Source organism: Ctenocephalides felis, unplaced genomic scaffold (assembly GCF_003426905.1).
Source record: "Ctenocephalides felis isolate EL2017-DRISC unplaced genomic scaffold, ASM342690v1 CF-g0.4_SCAFFOLD_01886, whole genome shotgun sequence".
NCBI lineage: Eukaryota > Metazoa > Arthropoda > Insecta > Siphonaptera > Pulicidae > Ctenocephalides > Ctenocephalides felis.
In genome coordinates this window covers 169,925,531-169,946,200 of record NW_020538040.1, presented here as the reverse complement: position 1 = coordinate 169,946,200, position 20,670 = coordinate 169,925,531, and the positions used below count along the sequence as shown (strand labels likewise).

At 30.8% G+C, this 20,670-nt stretch overlaps 2 protein-coding genes across 2 annotated transcripts in view; both read right to left on the bottom strand.

The window, feature by feature from the left end:
* Positions 1 to 1,107: 1,107 nt before the first annotated feature.
* Positions 1,108 to 2,323, bottom strand: LOC113378067 (the record flags this gene model as incomplete). Its single annotated transcript, XM_026618577.1, is given in 4 exon segments — positions 1,108 to 1,242; positions 1,391 to 1,438; positions 1,676 to 1,801; positions 2,285 to 2,323. Coding segments are annotated over 4 exon segments (331 nt in total), but the record flags the coding sequence as incomplete, so codon positions are not given.
* Positions 2,324 to 2,571: 248 nt separating this feature from the next.
* Positions 2,572 to 20,670, bottom strand: part of LOC113376245 (proline-rich receptor-like protein kinase PERK9) — a 30,110-nt gene continuing 12,011 nt past the window's right edge. Inside the window, exons 2-5 of the mRNA XM_026616152.1 lie at positions 4,375 to 4,462; positions 3,208 to 3,624; positions 2,828 to 3,139; positions 2,572 to 2,718 (exon numbers count right to left, since the gene is read on the bottom strand). Of these exons, the coding sequence (XP_026471937.1) occupies positions 2,572 to 2,718; positions 2,828 to 3,139; positions 3,208 to 3,624; positions 4,375 to 4,462 (964 nt within the window). The remainder of the gene's footprint in view (positions 2,719 to 2,827; positions 3,140 to 3,207; positions 3,625 to 4,374; positions 4,463 to 20,670) is intronic.

The following is a 20,670-nucleotide window of genomic DNA, read 5'->3' as shown; positions in this document are numbered from 1 at the left end:
GGTTTGCATAGTAATAACCCCAATATGGATCTTGAGACCAACATGGATCATAATTTTCCCAGGGTTGGCCGCCGTACACAGACGGCTCGCAACCATCTGGAAGCGTTCCTTCGGCTATAACAGATCAAAACGACAACAATACCCTCTTAAAATGTTAGACAAATCAATTTTATACTGTTTTAATACTACAATATACATTTAATATATAGATACTTGTAGAGAATTTGTATATAAAAATAAATTCATTATGTTAAGCGATAAAAAGAAACACAAAGCCAAGTCGGCGATCGCGATGAGAAACTTCGACTAATTGTAAGTAAAATCGCTGGAGTCGTGCGCGCGTCTATTGTTTTTATTCTGAAGTTTAGCATCGCCTCGCATAGGATCACATGTAGTTAATCATAACGCACCATGGTTAATGATCGTTAACCGTTAAAAGCAATCCCCATAACCGTTTCAATATTGGTTGCATCAAATGGCCACACTGTGATCACAGTCAATCCGAGTGATTTCAAAATATGTCAAAGATGCAAGGGTCGATTTGCCAAATAGTGTATTTCACTTTAAACTATTTAATTGTGTTGTGCAACTTTTCACTCATCCGTATCCATAACCAGTTAGCCACAGCTAGCTTAGAAAACAATGACAAAAAGTCACACAACATCCGCACAATCATATACAATATCATGAATCTGAATACGATTTTAATAAAAATAATTATATTAGATAATAAATAATGTCGATTTTATACATGAATTAAACAAATTGACCCAATTGACTATGACATGACAATGAAACGAATATTAACACGTGAAAATTATTCAACTGAATAAACGTCTTAGCATTCAAATGCAGTATAAGGTAAACAATACAAATAATGAAAAACATTCTATATGATATTAACATTCAACAATGTTTATGATAAACTTGAGAAGATGAAAGATATCATATATAATAAATAATTAAGAATCAATCTTTTATTATTTATGGCCAATCCGAAAGTAAGTCGAATCACATTGGCGATCGACAAATTGTTTTTGTAAAATTTTTGAGAAATATTATTCATTAAAATAATTTTGATACTTAATATGTAAAGATTATACCAACCGTAGTTTTCGGGCTCAGTAATGGCTTGCAAAATTTTAAATGAGCGTCCAGGTATGTTGCATCCAGTATATTTTCTAGGTTCTAGTACCTTCTGTTCGCTCGGTGGTATGTAGGGCTTTGGCGAAGTCGGATCCACTAAAAAATTATGTCAGTTAATAGAATAACATTTTATAAGTTTATTTGATAAACTTAGATTTGATTTCCAACAAAATAAAAATAGCTGTTTATTATTCAAACTGTCAGTATACATACGCATAAGAAGTTTTTTATTTATTAAACTAACCTCCTTGTGGTTTTGGTGGCTTAACAGGACGTGTCTGCCCTTTAGGTCCTGAAAAATGCAAAGCTATACAGTACGTGTAATAAGAATGATTAATAACATTTAATGCAAATCCTCCGTCATAAAAAAGGAGTCTCATTCCGAAACATATGTTCATAACAATCACATATTTAAATTTTCCAACTCCTTACACGGAGGGTGTGATGTGACAATCAATACGGAAACATGCTCTTATTGCCATTATCAAAAGAACATAAACAATATAAACTTCAATAACAGTTTGTAAACCTTCATCCTGACAAGCATCTGCTTGGGTGCCCGTCATGCACTGCAAAACTCTGAATGCTTTCGATGGAATAGCGGCGCCTCGAAATCTGGGCTCTTCTTCAGTATGCAAGTACTGTTCCTCATCGACTATGCAGTGGAAGATTTTATTTCAATAGATTATGTTATGATACCTACTATTGTTTTTAATAATTTTTCACATTATTTCATAACGTGTACTTTATGATGTGAAACTCCTTAGAACAAGAAAAGAAAACAGAATTTTGAAAACTCATTGAGATAACATGAGAAAACATCAAGGTAGGCAATGCCGTTGGCAAATGTCAGAATAGACATATTAAACAATAGTCAGGGTGTATAAGAAAACACTATATAAAGAGATGAACAATGTGCAGTATTCATTACTAAAACAACTTTTTCAATTGGCCATATCTGCCTTGCAGAATCTCAGACACCAGAATTTTTTAAGAAGTTTCACCTATATCTCATTTTATTACATTTTTTTAAAATTAACAACTCATACTTCATTTACTCTATTCTGAAGCAGTAAATAAATTTTTATAAGCCAATTAATTTTGATAAATTAATATGAAATAATATCTTTTATCTCACCATGCGCTTTAAATTGATCCATAAGCAGTTTGTCATCTTCTGCCATTGTAATTTGCGCATTTGCTCAGATGGAGGCTGCTCATACTCGATTGGTACAACCACGGTTTTGGGTTTAATATCATCGTAACCTTCAGTAGTCTGTTGTAGAAATCTAAAAGCGCGAGATTGTGTAGGCGTACCCGAATTATTTTTTCCCCAACCAACTGGCGTCTGATTAGTCACTCTGTAATCAATAATATAATATCGCTTAGTATGCTCATATTATTTTTACAATATAGGAAACCTATTTATAAATATTCGTACTCAGGTGTTCTTTGTTTCGGTGGAGTATTTCTATCAGATCTTTCAATTTTAATTGGAACCACTCGAACTCCTGGTTTGTTAGCTCCAGGTGTTTGTGGAGTCGTCGGTTGTGAATTATCTCTTCCTTCAACCTTTTAACAATTATTTCATATAAGATAAAATATGAAATCAATATTATCTAGCTATTGAGGTATTAAATTAATTTAGTAAATGCAAAAACTTTATTTATAAAATAAATACCTGCATCGGTACAATATGCGTGGAGCTTGGCCGCACATTAGCATCGTCATTTTCCTCACGATTGACCCATGGAGGAGCAACATCTTGTTGCGCACTTCTTGATCCTTGATGCATCCACGGAATAGGAGGAGATTGTAATTTGGGCATTTGCTGCACGGCTGGTATTACCAGAGAACCTACATTCTGATCAATTGGAGGACTCCAACGCGGAGTCTGTTCTGAAGTCCGCTGAGCACTACGAGCCGGCGGAAGTATAGGTGGAGGTCTAACCACCATTGCAGGTTTAGAAGCAACTTGAGGTTTCGGTGTAAGCTGCGTTGGAGTAGTTCCTGGACTGTTAGAAGTTTGTGGTGTAACAGGCCTGATTGCGGGCTATAAACCGGTGATTGCGAAGTACTTATCGCTGGATTTTCAGACGAATCTTGCGGTCCTGGTGACTGCTGTTTTTGAAGACGTGACGGTCTCATCAAAATTGGTGGAGGTGGTGGAGCTTTTGATGGAGCTTTTGGTCTTGGTGCAGGAGGATTGGATGGAAAAACTTGAATTGGCATTTGAGGCTGCATTGCCGCCAGTGCCGATGGCGGCAAGGGCTCGCTGCTATGGGCGGCCAACGGCGACGGTTTTGGAGTTTCGGTCACTCCTTCGCTTTGAGCGTTTCGCACTATCCGTCGTGCCATTCGAGGCGATCGAATTTGCGACAAATCGATACCACCCGGAGTGTAGGTGAAAGGCTTCTTGTCTTTTGTCAGCATTGCATTTTGTACACATAGAGGCGGTTCATTAGATCTTTCTGGAATCTGAATTGAGCATTAAAGTAATTCGTTAAGGATAAAAAGTATGGTTCTTCCAAAAATTAAGAAATCTATGTGGTTGGAGTAAAGACATTCGGATAAACAATAATGCGTTGATGCCATGATTATCATAAGAGAATCCAAAACAATTCGTCGAAAGTACGGATTGTTGATGATTCATAATTGCGCGATTGCTCTGTTTACAAGTAGTCGGCGAGTGGTGATCGCGTTGCGTTACGATGACGTTTGGATGCATTCACAGATTCTATTATTAAAAAGAATTCACTTAACACGTCGCAACGGAGCAAAATTTAGATGTTGCAATACGCGACACGGAACTAAAATAGACGTATGAAAATATTCTTCGAAAATAAAATTATTTTCTCCAAGCCTATTTATTTTTATTTTTATTAAAGGCATCCAAATCGTGACTATAATGAAACCCGAAACTAATATACTATAGTCGTAGAAAAAATCATAATGATTTTATTAAAATAGTTATTTATTTATTATTAAAATGAACATTTTTATTTGAATAATATTGGCAAATATGTAATAAAATTTAATGCTAGATGTGAGGGCGCTTTTACCAATATTAATGTAGTTTCAATTTTGTAATATTCTAACGATATCATATAGGGTTGTCAAATATCTCCCTTCCGCTTTTTTGCTCTTGGTTTATAATACAAAAAGGCGGAAGGGAGATATTTGACAACCTTATATGAATAAATAAATATAATTGAAGTAATTTCTTACCTCTGAAGGTAGTCTCTTTGCAGGTACACTTGTAACCATTGGTGGCGGAGGCGGCGGCCCTGCAGCACCATTACTTCCAGTTTCATTGCTAGAATAGTAATAAACAAATTAGAATAATTTAATTTTTGAATATTAATATTAAAAAATTATCAAATTAAAAATAATTTATTGTTGCGATTGAAATACACATGTTTATCACTATTAATTTACAGTATACTAGAATGCTGGGGGGGGGGGGCTGCTTATAGATGCATATATAGTCAGAGTCGTTGACTAAAGTATATATTTTTTATTATTTACTATCGTTTACAAATTAGAAGAAATAAAACTACAAACTACATACAGATAACTTCTGATGAAAACTAAAGTGCACATAAAGTTAAAATTAATAAGAATATAATAATAAACATTCATCTTGGTTTTTCGAGAAAATATAAATATATATGTTTATCTACACTAATATACACATAAAGGTGTCGAAAGGCTTAATACGTTTACATAAATATTTATGGATTTTTATTTCACTTCTGTGATCTATAATATAGATCGTAAAAATCCCAGCTACTTCATATTTGTAGAAATGTGATATTTTGCTGTTTTTCAAAAATTATATATATATATATATATATATATATATATAAACCTGGCTCTTTTTACACAACAAGCGGTGTAACTTGGGGCGGACAGGGGGCAGACAGGTGCAATGCAATTTTAATTTTGAAGTGATTTTACAAATTAATAGCTACATTATTCAAACAATGCAAAATATAAATTCGAGGGTGCATTTTTCAAAGAGATAACACTATAAATAACCTTAATCTGGTATTTCGTCAGAAATATTCATCAGCAGAGTTGGAAAAACTATTTATTTAATTTATCTCATGTAATTTTTTTTAATTAACTTAATTTATTTTTTTGTTTGCTATTTTTTATTTTTTAAACCTATGTCTCGGTAAAGGTTCAGTTGGTCCTTTTTACCTCACCAAGATGTGAGCTTTCATAGAGGTTATATAAAATAAGCTGTTGAATCTAACTTAAAATTAACAATATATCTTATAAAACAATTAAATAACGTATACTTAAAAATTATATTAGGGTTTCGTAAACTAAACAACAGTGCTCACAACCGAAAAAACTAACAACGGATGAAAATACTTTTGTTATGGATTTTCAAATATTGCCGTTTATCTTCCGATAGCGTGAACTTAAGAATCAGGGTTATGGCTGGTTATACATCTTTTACCCTCTACTTGCTGTTTACTTTTACCCCTCGACAAATATTGCTGTTAAAAAATGCCCAACTTTTCTTATTTTTAAGATATTGATGGTGCACCTTTTTAACCGCAGACCTTAAAACTCTGTTCATGCTCTGTATTGTATAATTGTGTTTTGCTTAGAACAAAGAATCCAAAATAGCAAAAAAAAAATTAAAATTTTGAGACTATGTACTATTCATCTTCAGAACATCTCTCAAGAACATGATTTTAGTTAGAAAATAAGGAAGCAAAATTAATATTAATTAATAATATTTTTGAAAAAAAAATTTTTGCTTTTTTTGGTATTTTGAATCTTTTTTTGAAGGGATTGCAAAGTGTAACCTCTGCACAGAGAAATGTTTTCTATTTCCAGACTACAACCTGCCTAAAAGGTATACGGTAATTTTGGTGGCCAGCGTGTGGTTTTATCGTAAGATTTTTAATTAAAAATATATGAAAATATAAAAAAATAATCAAAATCGATTATTATAATTTTTGGGAAAGTTTTCCGCAAGAGCGGTGGCCGATGACCCATCGTTTGGCCATGGGGGAGCGCACAGCGCGCGCTGCCAATTTCTTGAAATAAACGAGCACACGATTTAGAAACAGAACAAATTCTACTAGACAACCGACGCTTTTGTTCCAATATGTCAATCTTACATTGATTATTACTGTATTAGTGTAATTTTTTATTATTTTTCACGGTCATTATGTTATTTTTCTCTTTTTTCCTTCAGCGCGTGTTGAAAATGATCAATCATTGATTGAAAATATATAAACTTATAATGTGACGTTGGTGTAAACTTGATATATCGTTGTTTGAAAACATCTTAGGATTATAATGCTTTTTTTACAAATTATTATGCAAATATAAAAATAAATACCATATGTAAGACACCTGTGAGTATCTTACCATCAGTAATGTGGAACATCTAGGGCGTGAGTTGACTTCATGTCTATCGTTTTCTTTTTTAATTGATACACTTATGACCATTATGGCGAGGCCATGTTACCCTCCAACTTTCATATATTATGCTATTGAATCATACTGAATACTGTCAAAATGTCATGTATTTGTTTTACATATAACTTCATAACGTCACTTGTATGTTATGAAGCTGGGTCAGAAAGACCCTGTTATCTAAAATAGTTTTTTGACATTTGTGCGATTTCTAGGTTGAGTTTTCTCTCTGACAACCTGAGAAAAATGCCTGACTACACGGCAACCACATGGTTTTTGTCAATATTTAGTATGGAGAGTTCTTTATAACATAGCCTTGTCATAACATTGGTCTGTTCTGTGGCAGAATCGGTCCATTAATATTGTGTTTATATAGTATTACAACAAATTTATGTATACACATATGTATATGTATATATGTATATGTATATATATACTTGTTTATAAATATACTAAAATACCAAGTTTATTTTTAGACATTACCATGTAGTATACTATATGCTATTTTATACCCAAGTAATGAGGCTAGTATTCTTTTACTTGAACCACGTAGAATGTGATCTTATAAAGACTTTTTTATAAATATTCGATTATTTTGGATTGTATTTATAATTACCAAAAAATGCAATAACAGAGCACCCCAACCCAGTTTCTAAGGTTTATTTATAAAATTTCGTACGTTTTTCAAACGAGTTGTTATTTATTTATTGATATATTTATTCTCAAAGTTTTATTATTAAAATGAAGATTTTTTCAAAATTGCAACAATGCTGATTGAAATGCGAAAAGTCATCCACAAAAATTTTATCATATATTCAAACTTAGGCAAATAATTAATACATTTTGAAAATTGATATGTTTTTTTTATTAAAAAGTAGAATTCGTACTTTGCTGTACTTTTTAATTGGTCCCCTCAAATATCTTATTCTAGTAAATAATTATTTAAATATATCATCACTTTTAGTAAAATTGTCATGAAAAATATATCAAACAGACATTCTAAGTATTACCAAAAATTTGCTGATGTTTTATAATGGAATAGAACCAGATATTTAGGAAAAAAATAGCAAAAAATGGTTGCATTCTAAAAAAGCCCTAGGTAAAAAGTATCATAAGAATAGCTCATATATCTCTAAAGTACTGATTGCTTGGTTCAACAACAAACAAAAAAATACTAATGTAAACTATTCAATACTTTTGAGTACACCAGTGCTAAAACTTGACACAACTTCTAGAAAACCAGTTTTAAGGTCATAGTATAAATTTTTCAAATTCTATGTATTTTGGCTAACAAGAGACTTTCCAAAACACGCCTTTTGGTGGTGGAGATTGCGATAAATATGCCCATGAATGAAAAAAATTTTGTCTACATTTTTAACTGCAAACAAAATTTAATCAGTCGAAATTTATTATTTGTACAACCCATCTAGTCGTTTCTATTCTATGTGAACTGATTCTTACAATTTTTGAATACTGGCAAGTTTATTGATGCAGCAATTACAGATGAGGGCTATTTTCTCTTGGAAACATATTGCAATCTATTTCCAAGCAACAACCGATGTCACTACTACTTTACATCAGGCTGTCCGAGTCGGCTATCTAACCTGGGACTTCTTATTGAAATCACAAAACTCTACCCACTAATATACTGAAGATTACTGAAGAGAAAATAATTTGGAATTTGAAGTATCTCTATAAATATTTACTATATTGATAATCCTCTCAATCTTCCTCAGTGGTCTTCGCGTTGTCCTAGTTAACAAGCACCATCAATTACCCAAAGTGACTCTAATCGTAAAGCCATCAGGACAGCCCTGTATATTTTGTTAAAACAAAACATCAGGAACAGTTTTACGAGATCAGTTCGTATTCAATGTATGGTATATTTTTTTGTCGAATTGGCATTGAGCCAAACGCTCATCGCGGCATTATTATTAGACTTCGGTAGTAGGTCAGATACTAATCTCGTTATACTGCTTCTAATATGTTTTGTCAAATGATATCTAGAGTATTAGTTATTCAGGTGCATCTATAAATTACATATTGTAATTAATGATTATTTCATGAAATCGTAGCAAAACCATGAGGTAAGAGAAAAACGGGCAAATTGAAGGCTTAAAATAAGAACTCGGTTGTTGACCCATTCAGGAAATAACGAATTTTACGATGACTTGGTGCACTCGTAATGATGTTGGAGGATAATCTTATGAAGTTTGTTGTAAATACGTAAATTTCAATACAAATGCAAATATTTATTTGGTAACTGAGAAAGTAGATAAATGGTTTTTATAAGGTTTGAACAGAGTATCAGAAAAAGAATTTATTCAGGCAAATTACTAAAAACTAGGGCTTTCTCGTAGATTAGTGGTTAGAAGTTTGGCTTTCCAACCAGAAAGTTTCAGATTTAATACCCATCACATACCTGATATCAAGCAGTAGTGACATCGGTTTCTACTTGAAAATATAGAGATCACAATATTTTCAAGTGAAAGTGAAAATAGCCCTTACCCCTCATTCCAATAAAAAGCCATTGCTATTACACTTATTCTAAGAATAAATTCAACAAAAAGAGATTGGCCAACTGTTGAATTACCATCTATAAAACCACGTCATTAAGATGCGATCACAACAAGCTTATAGGACTATTATTTTCTGATTGCTGTTAATAATATAAAAAAGTAAATTACTAATGCAAAAAATTTAAAAGGAAAATTTTAGACTTCAAAAATCATACTTTTTAAAGGACTAATTTAAATGCATCAAAACCATAGACCTTATATTATATGGAGCAAAATAAGTGCTCAAACATAGAAGGATATGTGACGTCACATGCCTGAGCAAACATTGCCGACGACAATCGCGGACTCTCTCGATTGATCAAATGTCAAATGTCATATGTTTTATTTTAATAATATAATTGTGATGGCTGATAATTTTGTAAGAAATGATATTAATAATATTTATCATAATAGTTAATTTAATTCAAATATTATCTGTGATAGCTTTATTGTAATAATATAATGGCAATTTTGATGGCTGATAATTTTGTAAGAAATGATATTAATAATATTTTCCCTGTGCAAAAAATGAACATAAAATCGAATCCACCTGTTAAAATTGGTTTATATATTATAAGGCCTATGTTAGGCACGGAACATATGACATATGACATTTGATCAATCGGGAGAGTCCACAATTGTCGTCGGCAAAGTTCGCTCAGACATGTGACGTCACATACCCTTCTATGTTTGAGCACTATTGTTCAATTGTTATATAGCACGATACAATAAACTTTTAAACAAATTTTATTTATCTTTGTCAATATTTCATCATCGAACTCTATAGTTTTGCATTATCAAATTGTATACATTTTTTGGTAATAAGTTTGGAAACAAAAGCTTCCGTTGTTTATCCAACATTATATTTATTATTTCGAACTGTAGAAACATAAAACTCTCTATACATAGTACTTGCTGTTTTGATTTTTAGAGTTGTTTTGTTTTATAAATTTTTATTGAACAGAAGAAATATGGCTTAGTAATACTATCTATTGATGTGTGTTATATTTATAATGAAGATACCACTGATGATAACAAATTTCAGTATCAGAAAGATGGAAAGTTTGATAATAAATATGAGTATAAATAACAGACCAAAAGCTTTAAAGCTATAATAAAGTTTTAGAAATAAAGCGAAAAGTAAAAACTACTTAAAATTTGCTCACCAAAAGTAGATACAATAATCCATGATATGGGGATATAGTATATCACTATGATATGTAATAAAAAGATGAGAAATGTTATATTGCTACAAATCAAAAATTTTATGGAAAAGTGAAAAAATATTTTGTATATCCTGCCACATTCGAAGTTTGTTTTCAAGCAATGAAATTTTGAAAATTGTTGCTTTAACAAGAAGAGTTTCTCAGTTATTAATACATATATCTGAAATAGCTCGTAATATAGTTTACGTTATTCTTTACCAATAGTATACGATGGAGTATAGTGATTACACTACTAAAATAGCTACTAGAATCATTGCATTCAAAGCACAAAAGTTCAACATTTATAATTCACAATATGTATGACTAATGTATTCTGGTTTATAATATATGTATTACAAAACATAAAGCACACCCACGAAACGCATGGACGTATATACATGTATATATATATTTCATAAGAAAAACATAAATCCGAGATCAAGGACACGAAGTCTCTAGTGAAATTTAAAAATAATTTTTATCATCAAGGATTCACATTAAAGCTAGAATCTTTTAATAGAAGTGATTTTACAATCAATAATTATAGTATTTTTATAAAATTTTCTGTATCAACATTTCCGGTTTTAAGATTTTTTTATATAATTTTTAGGCAGAAAATAGAAAATTGAACTTTTGGGTTATGATTTTGTTCAATTAATTTATAACCTTTTAATATAATTTTCGATTAAGTTATACCTTAATTGAATGCAGTTTCATCATACATTATTTATATCAACATACAAAAATAATTCAACTAATTAAGTGAGTAAATAAAAACAAATCAATTGAGTATCTTTAACGTAATTTTTATTTCAAGGACCAAATTAATGTACAAGCTACCAACAAGATTTTTAATACTTTTTTGAATTGCGACCTGTCTATATAATGAAGACATTTAACAATTGGTTTTGTAATCTTCATCCTATGAAACCCACTAATTGCCCTTTCCTCGTTGTGATATATTTTATACTATGTGTTTGTGTTAGAAGTATTTTTGACTGTTTATTATTATGCAGCAATTCCCTCAAAATGCTACTTTAATTCGAAACCATATTTAAGATCTATAATCTTAAGTGAAAATCTGATATCAGACTGGCCTAGGTTGGGATCAAAACCACAGCTCGTGATTGCTTGTCCATGTTCTTACTACTAGACCACGAATTGCTCTCTTTCATTACATAAGTTCGATTGAATTAATCTATTATATTTGTGGTAGATACAGAGACACTCAGATCGAATCCTGGTCACATACTGTATAGGAATATAAAAATTAATATAGACTTGAACAAATTGATAAATTCTTGAAAGTAAACTTGAAAAACTGTGATTAAAGAATAATAATAAGAATAAAGATTGATAAAGATATAATTGAAAGCAGACTTAAAAAATGATGCTTAAAAATGAGAAGAAAAATAAATTTAAAGACTTGAAAAACAATGCTCAAATAATAAGAAAGAGACTAAGGATAAATTGAAAAAGATATAATGAAAAGCAGACTTGAAAAATAATGCTTGAAAAATAAGAAAGGAAATGAAGATAAATGATAAAGGCTTGAAAAACTGTACTTGAAGAATAAGAAAGAAAATAAAAAGAAATTGATAAAGACTTGAAAGCAGACTTGAAAAATGATGCTTAAAATATAAGAAAGAGAATAAAGAGAAATTGATAAAGACTGGAAAGCAGACTTGAAAAACTGTGCTTAAAGAATAAGAAAGGGAATAAAGAGAAATTGATAAAGACTTGAAAGCAGACTTGAAAAACTGTGCTTAAAGAATAAGAAAGAGAATAAAGAGAAATTGATAAAGTCTTGAAAGCATACTTGAAAAACTGTGCTTGAATAATAAGAAAGGGAATAAAAAGAAATTTATAGAGGCTTGAAAACATACTTGAAAAACTGTGCTTAAATAATAAGAAAGAAAATAAAGGGATATTGATAAAAACTGGAAAACAAACTTGAAAAATAGGGAAGGGAATAAAGAAAAATTAATAAAGACTGAAGAGCAGACTTGAAAAACTGTGGTTACAAAACAAAAAAAAAAATTGTAAGTGGCCAAATGTACTACTTTACTAAGTCAAAATTTATTATGCTTTAATTCAATTCTAAACGCAAAATCATTAATAAATAATATTTTATCCCGTAGAATCGTTTTACTTCCGCCATGTGTAGGGCGTCCGCGCGTCTGCGACTGTTTGACAAGTCCGCGCCCACGGAGGCGGAAAAGTCACACAAGTCCCAACGGATCACGACTTGAAAAATATAAATCGCATCATACGTTAGCATCATAGTGATATATATTCGTTAGTTTCAATTCTATAAACATTGCCGAAAAACAGTGAACCCGAGACAGTCGACCTTGTTCAAACTACTCGACACACGCACGCCTCACATTTCGCTTAAAAGCGATTGTAAATCGTCAGAGCGAAATTTGCACCGCAACTAAGTGATTTGGCTACAAATTAAATATACAATTTATTGCTTTTTCTTGCAAACTTGAAACTCAATGTTAACTTGCTGAAACATGAATTGATAGTTACACGAGCATGTTGCATGTGCTATACACTATGCATATAATAGACATACATACACACATACTCTCACACACACCCATTATATATATATATATTATATATATATACATACATACATATATTTTCCGTTAGGTTTTAATTTTGACAACAAGTTTAGTTGCCTTTTTTCATCTCTTAAATCAAAAACTCCCGCGGATAGGGTTACTGATTCGGTTTACAGGTTGGACTGCAATGATTGCAATAATTGTTACATTGGTGACGGTTTTCAATATATATATAACAGCGTTAATCAACATCTATATAATTCTAGAAACCCAAATCAATTCAAAACTATGCTTTCAGAACAGATTTTTAACTTGAACCATACTTTTAACATGTCAAATCCTACCATCCTATACATTGAAAAGATTGTGACCTCAGAAGGATAGTTGAGTCGTTACTTATATCCCTTAATACTTCTTGTGTCAACAAACGAAATTCCTCTCATCTTTTACATGTCAGTTACAAAGTCATTATATTATATGTACTTATTTACATGTATATGTATATAAGTACATATTGAAGATGTACATAGATAGTGTTTTAAACATTGCTGGTAAATGCATTTTTGGCCGAATCCGAAAACATATTTAAAAAAATCATCACTGCTATTGCAACTAAGTAAGTGCGGATTTTTGTTACAAAATCAAAGACATTTTGTGCATGCAATTAAATAACTCCATTCTGAAATGCATTGTCCATTTTGATCACAACTTTTCATCATCTTTCAATCAGCATCATTATCCCACTTTCATAAGACTTCTGGTTTTAATTAGCAAAAAACTGAATCATTATTGTAACTAAAAGTAATTAGATGGTGTAAGGTCAGGATTGTATGGTGGATTTGGCAAAACATCCAAGCTTCAATAATCTTTGCCGAATGTCCAAAGATATGTGATGTCAATTATGGAATTTTGATTTAGATTTGTTAGAAACTGCATTGTTTAATCAGAATTGATCATTCAATTGGTAAACAATTCCTTTTTGATCATTTTCAACTGAGCGTTTTTCATCTCTGAGTGAAAAGTCAACAGAACGAAATTTGACAAACCAATGTTGGCATTGCCGTTTTTTAAGACTTAACCACCATAAACAGCGCATAACTTTTTATGAACATATAATGCCCATTTACCATTGCAAAAATTTAAAAGCAAAATATCACAAAAAAATTTCGATTTGATTTTCCATCATGCAGCGAACGCCAAACGGACACAATCATCAAAAATTAGCACCAGATTTTCTGGCGAAAATTTTCCTTCGGAGAAATAATAATAAATAATGAATATCGCATTCAAATAATTGAAAGAAGGGAAGGATAATTTTAATTAAAACAAAATTGAAAAAATATCAGATGGCGATCAAATAAACAATCCTCATTATCCATATTTCAAAAATATTTATAATTCATAAAAGTGACCAATGCTCGCAGTAACTGCCAAATCGTAAAAACTGAAACATATAAAGGTTTTCGATTTATGTTAAACATTAACGGAAATTGGCAAACTGAACCAGAGCCATCAAAAAAATATTGGCAAACGACTTAATATCTAATATAATCAATTCTAATGATAAAGAGATGTAATTTTTTATATAATAACGACGACTGCGAGGGATATACCATAAAATACGGTATCCAAGGTGAATTCTAATAATTTTAGATGGGACATCTATATGACACCTACGCAGTTTTATACATTGTACGACATGTGCATGCAGGAATATATCGAAACTTTGGACTCGCATAAATTCACCAATCTAGATGTTTGCAGTTCGAAAAACGTTGGCTATTATTTGATAAGATGAACTAAGAGTAAAATTAAAATTTAGAATATTACTACTTTAATCAATTTGTTATACTGTATGTTATTGATTTTTTTCATAAAATTAAAATAGTTTTGTTTATTATCGTTATTACATTTACCGCAGAAAAAACGGTGCTTTACTTTGAGTAAATTGTAATTTTTAAATGGATATTTTTAGAATGGATAGAATATTTGCATATCTAAATACAGAGCAAAACTTTTACTTATTAGGTAGTAGTACATAGAAAAGAAGACCCTCTATATATCTTGATATACGAGTATCAAATATTATTCTCCAGTGCAATGCAATTAAGGAAGAAATCAATAGAAAATTGCAAACTCAGTTAATTCAGTTATTTTAGTTTTTACGGTCATTTCAATAAAACTTAATAATAAATTGTTCGGACGTATATTTTCGTTTTATTATATTGGCCATGAAGGAGACAATCTTCATGGCATTGAGCTTTACACGGGATGGTTGCTACCCCTGGTAGAGGGGTAACAGAGAATTTGATAGGACTAATTGTTCACTTCTAAAAGTAAAGTCCGCGAAACAACATGCATAGTAAATAATAAATAATATATATATATATATATATATATATATATACGAGGTGTGTTCAAAAAGTACCCGGAATTACTAATAATTAAATTTCGCGGGTCTGGAGTGTCTGATTGTCAAATTTTTTTTTTATTGTGTTGGTATACATGCCCCTAAAGTATGATGAAATTTTCAGCTATATTCACTGTTTACTTTGTCTGTGGTAGTCGCTAAGGTTCGACGTGTTTTTCTGAGCTCGGCGATTTTTACAATGGAAGAATTGAAAAGTCAAAGAATTTGTATTAAATTTTGCGTAAAAAATGAAATAAAGTGTTGCAAAGTGCAAAAATTCACCAGATATGGCTCCGTGTGACTTTTTCCTATTCCCAAAGTTGAAGAGACCCATGAAAGGACGGCGGTTTTCCTCGATTGAAGAAAATCGCTGAGAGTGCTCAAGGACATATCAAAAAGTGAATATCAAGGGTGCTTCGAAAATTGGAAAAAACGCTGGCATAAGTGTATTATATCTGGGGGGGACTACTTTGAAGGGGACCACATTAGTGTAGACGAATAAATAAATATTTTTTCGAAAAAACGAAAATTCCGGGTACTTTTTGAACAGACCTCGTATATATATTCTTTCAATATAACTTAGTGACAAATCAGTGAATTATCGAAGTAGAGTTTTATTAAATTTCACAACTACGTACAAAATAAATAAGGTACATAGAATTCAAATATATATGTCTAGATTTATTCAGATCGTTATGATATTCGTATCAATTCGGCTAAAATGTTTACTAAAGTAAGTGCTTTATAATAAAATCTCTAAATAATCAAATTCTCTACACCAACCAAGAAAAAAACACGCTGCACAATTGAATTAATCCAATTAAATTTTAATTTTTAAAATAAAACGAACGTTTTTTAATTGTTAGTGTGTTTTTTCTGATTGGTTTACAGAATTTGATTATATAGTATTATTATAATATGCTATTTTTGTATACGTTTTAGCTGAATGTTGAAAAACATAGTTCTCGAAACTGTACAAATTTAAATAAATATTATATTTTATTTGGACGCATTTGCTATAAAATAACTAAATTATATATATATATATATATATATATATATATATATAAAGTTCTCTAGCCGAAGAGCGATGTGCAAGAGTTAACTTGAGCTTTATTTCTAGGAAATTTAGTGTGAAAAGTTTTCCATTGCAATTCACACTAAAATGTTCCAAGAAATATATTAATTCGCTATCAAAATAAAATTTCTGGTATATATATATATATATATATATATATATATATATATATTTTATATATATATATATGTGTGTGTGTGTATGTGTGTGTGTTAGTTATTCAGTATTAGTGCTACCCTAAACGCTTTTTCATTCTTTATTCGCACGATTTTAAGTAGATTTGAGAATAGTTTTTTATTTTATAATCGATAGATTTTTTATTTTATAATCTGTTTCTTAGATTATAAAAATAATAAATAGGATATTTCTTTGTACTCCGAGTTACCTTTAAATTAGTTTAGTACACTGATAAGACAAGTTATGAACCTGATATCATAAAAATGGTTTCTTTTTCCTTTATTGTAATTAACGTCTTTAATTCATGTGTTAGTCATTTAAAAAAACTGAAGAACTGCTTTTATGAGGATGGGTTAGGTCCACAATTCGATACGATTTTTTAATTATAGACTGTTTCGTCAGTTATAAAAATAATTAGCAGATCTGCTATTTGAGCTAGATTCAAATTAGTTGCTACATAGGATACTTATAAGACAAGTTATACTACTGATTTCATAAAAATAAGATTTTTTTGTAATATTTCAATAACCGACTCTAAATACTTCGAGTCTTAAAATTGGCATTTGGAGTAACCACAGACTGTAGGGTTTGTTATATAGGGTAGAGCGGGGCTTAAAGATCCGCGGGTAAAAAAGTCCAACACCGATGTTTCAAAAACAAGTAAAGTTAAGAAATGTTTACCAATAATATTTGAAAGTAGAAGGAAAAAATGTATAACTAGCCGTTAACTTGATTTTTACGACGTTTCTATTGGGAGAAAACGGCAATGTTTAAAAATTCATAACAAAAAAAAATTTTTTTGTTTAGTTGGTTATGCACTGATGTATAGTGATTTCATCAAGTGATTAGACTTAAATATAATTTTAAGGTAATCGTTATTCAAATGTTTTATAATATGTATCGATATTTTTAAATTAGATTCAATAGTTTTTTATATAACCTCTATACAAGCTTACACCTGGGTGGGGTAAAAAACACCAATTGAATCTTTACCCTGACAAAGTTGTCACCGTTAAAAATATAGTAAATAAAAATGTAAATTCAGTTAAAAGAAGCAATTTTGCAAAACTTAAATTAAATAAATAGTTGTGCCAACTCTGCTGATGAATATTTTTGACAAAATACCAGGTCAAGGTTATATACAGTACTATCTTTGTAAAAATGTACCCATAACATTTATATTTTGCATTGGTTGAATAATATAGCTATTATTTCGTAAAATTTCTTTAAATTTGAAAATAAGGCATAAGACCTGTTTATAAATATAATGTGATTTTTTTCTAGAGGAAAACTTTCCTTTCCTCCTTTTTTGTCACACAATTGTATCACACCTTTTATATTTAAAATAATTATTATTGTATTGATAGAACAGATAAGAGGGATGATATACCTGCGGGTAGAAATCCGAACAAAATCGGAAGTGTTATGTACATGTTCATAATTATTGAAATATATGTCTTGTGGGATTACAAATGTTTGAAATGTTTTTGCAAAAAACACGTTTCTACAATAATGAATTAGCTGGAAGTTTTACTGAACATAGTCAGATAGTTGTTGTATGATAGGTGTTCGACTTAATGGGGTTGGTTTTCACAATATACAATTGTTCAAAGTCAAATTATTCTTTTGATCCCCGCCCTACCCTATAATATTTCTCTTTCTCTTTGGCCGTTAATTACGATGTACTTGAGATATGTAAATTCTCGAAGAGTATAATTTCATCAAGTGATTAGTTCGCTCGATCAAATTATCCGATGAGATCAGAAACATGAGTTTTCCACGCCGGTCCGAGCGTTCTGGTGTCCGATCGAAAGCAAAGAACACGGAAATAGACATTCGCGCAAGTTATTGGCGCGCGTTCCAATAATAGGTGGCGACGGGGCCGCAGCTGTGCGGACTCCTTCCATTACACGCACCACTTTTTTATAGAGAAACGATTATTTTCAAAACTTATCACTATTAACATTAATTAAGTTGCAGGAAAAAAACGAGGAAAATTTCACTAAGAATCGCAGCAATAACAACAACAAAACCCTTGGCCAATATTCAACGGATGATATTTGGTATGGAAACCATGCCAAAGTACAACCTCATTGGATCTATATTGTCATCCGAACACATGTGAAACACATATTAAGAATTGTGACACGAAAGTTTTAGATAATTGTTTAAGTTCTTAGAGAACTATCCAAAAAAATTGAAAAGAAAAGTGCCACTGGATTTAAGCCATCACCTCTCCTGATAAAAAATGGAACTAACTTAATCATTATTTATAAGAAATTATTTAACAAGTAAATAGTTAAAATTATATAATTATCAATAAAATATTGTGAATTTTATATCGAATGGAAAAACAACTACTGAGTTGTTTTTTTCAACATGCCCTTGTAGTATACAATGTCCCTTTTCGGCCGACTATTGTAAATTCATCAAATTTATTGAATGTCCTTTACTGGACAGTTGTAAATAAAAGAGAAAACTAGCTGTAAGTGGAATTCTGTCTTGAGGCAATTATGGCATCGTGCCTTGAGGCAAATTGCTGGAACTTCCCGCACCGTAACGAAATGTTCGAGGAATATTGAATGTTTTCAAATAGATTATTATAAATATAGTAACATTGTCTAATATTTATAAGAATTATATAAACCGAATTGCAGAGTTGAAATTATTTCTAAAGTATAGTAGAACTATAGTCAGAATTAAAAATAAAATCTGAAATATTTTCGATATACAAAATACTAAAAAAAAAAAAAAAAAAAAAAAAAAAAAAAAAAAAAAAAAATTGGAACAAAATTTTTTTTTCCAAAATCAATTATTTTGTTAAGACAAGCAGAAAGTTCTTTGAATCATTTAAATCGGACGCTTAGTTCTCTCAAAAACTGCCATTTTTTACATATTTAGCTCCGTATCTTCGAAATGGCTGGGCCTGCCTTTGCCAAAAACTAATAAACACTTCTCCCAATCATTACTAATTGAATGTTTTTTAGATCATTCAAATCGGATACTCCGTTCGCTCAAAAATTTGATTTCTATTTTTTGCACTCTTTGCTCCGTATCTCCGAAACGGCTGGACCTGCCTTAGCCAAAAACTAATCAGCTCTTTTCCCAATCAATAGGAATCGAATGTTTTTTGAACCATTCAAATCGGTTGATCTGTGCGCCCTAAAACGTGACTGGAAATTTGTATCCACACATACATACACACACACACACACACACACACACACATCCATTTTTTCTGAGGTATGCCAAAACGTTCAGAAACCTTCAAAACGTCGAGAAATGTAAAAATTTTCAATTCCGATTTTCGGCCCATTACAATAACTTACCCTACGGGAAGTTAATAAAAAAAAAGTTCTTATCACACACAATGTTTATGTTTTGACATTTCGTCGCCGTTTTCAAAAACGGCTGGACCAATTTGAACTAGTGACTAGTGGCGCATGGCATCGTGCTTTAAGGCAAATTGTTCGAACTTCCCGTAACAAAACTTTTTAAGAAAGATTCATTTTTCTTTTAGAACTCTGAAATTGAATGGATTTTTAAAATGTTTGAGAACAATTGACCTTTTCAAAAAAATTGATTTTTTTATAATTTGAAATATTTTGGAAATTTTGAACTGTTTTTCAAACAATGGTACGGAACCCATAAAAATGTAAACAAAATTTGTTCTTATTATTAAAATATTTATAAAATATGTGATGATTTGATGTGCATATTTATAATGATCATTTTTGTTCGCCAAATGACATTTTGTGTCACTTTTTTTATTGGATCTCTGAAACCGCTAGACCTGCCTTCCCAAAAATTTCATCAGTTCAAAATAAAATACATTTTGAATCATACAAATCGAACCCTGCGTCCTCACAAAAAATCAGTTACCATTTTTGGCACAGAAACGGCTTGACCTGTCTCCGCCAAAAACTAATCAGCACGTCTCCTTATTAGTAGGAATCGAATGTTTTTTGAATTATTCAAATCGGTTGATCCGTGTTCGCAAAATCGTCGACGAAAATTTATATCCGCACACACACCATCCATTTTTTTCTAAGGTATGCCAAAATGTTCAGAAAACTTT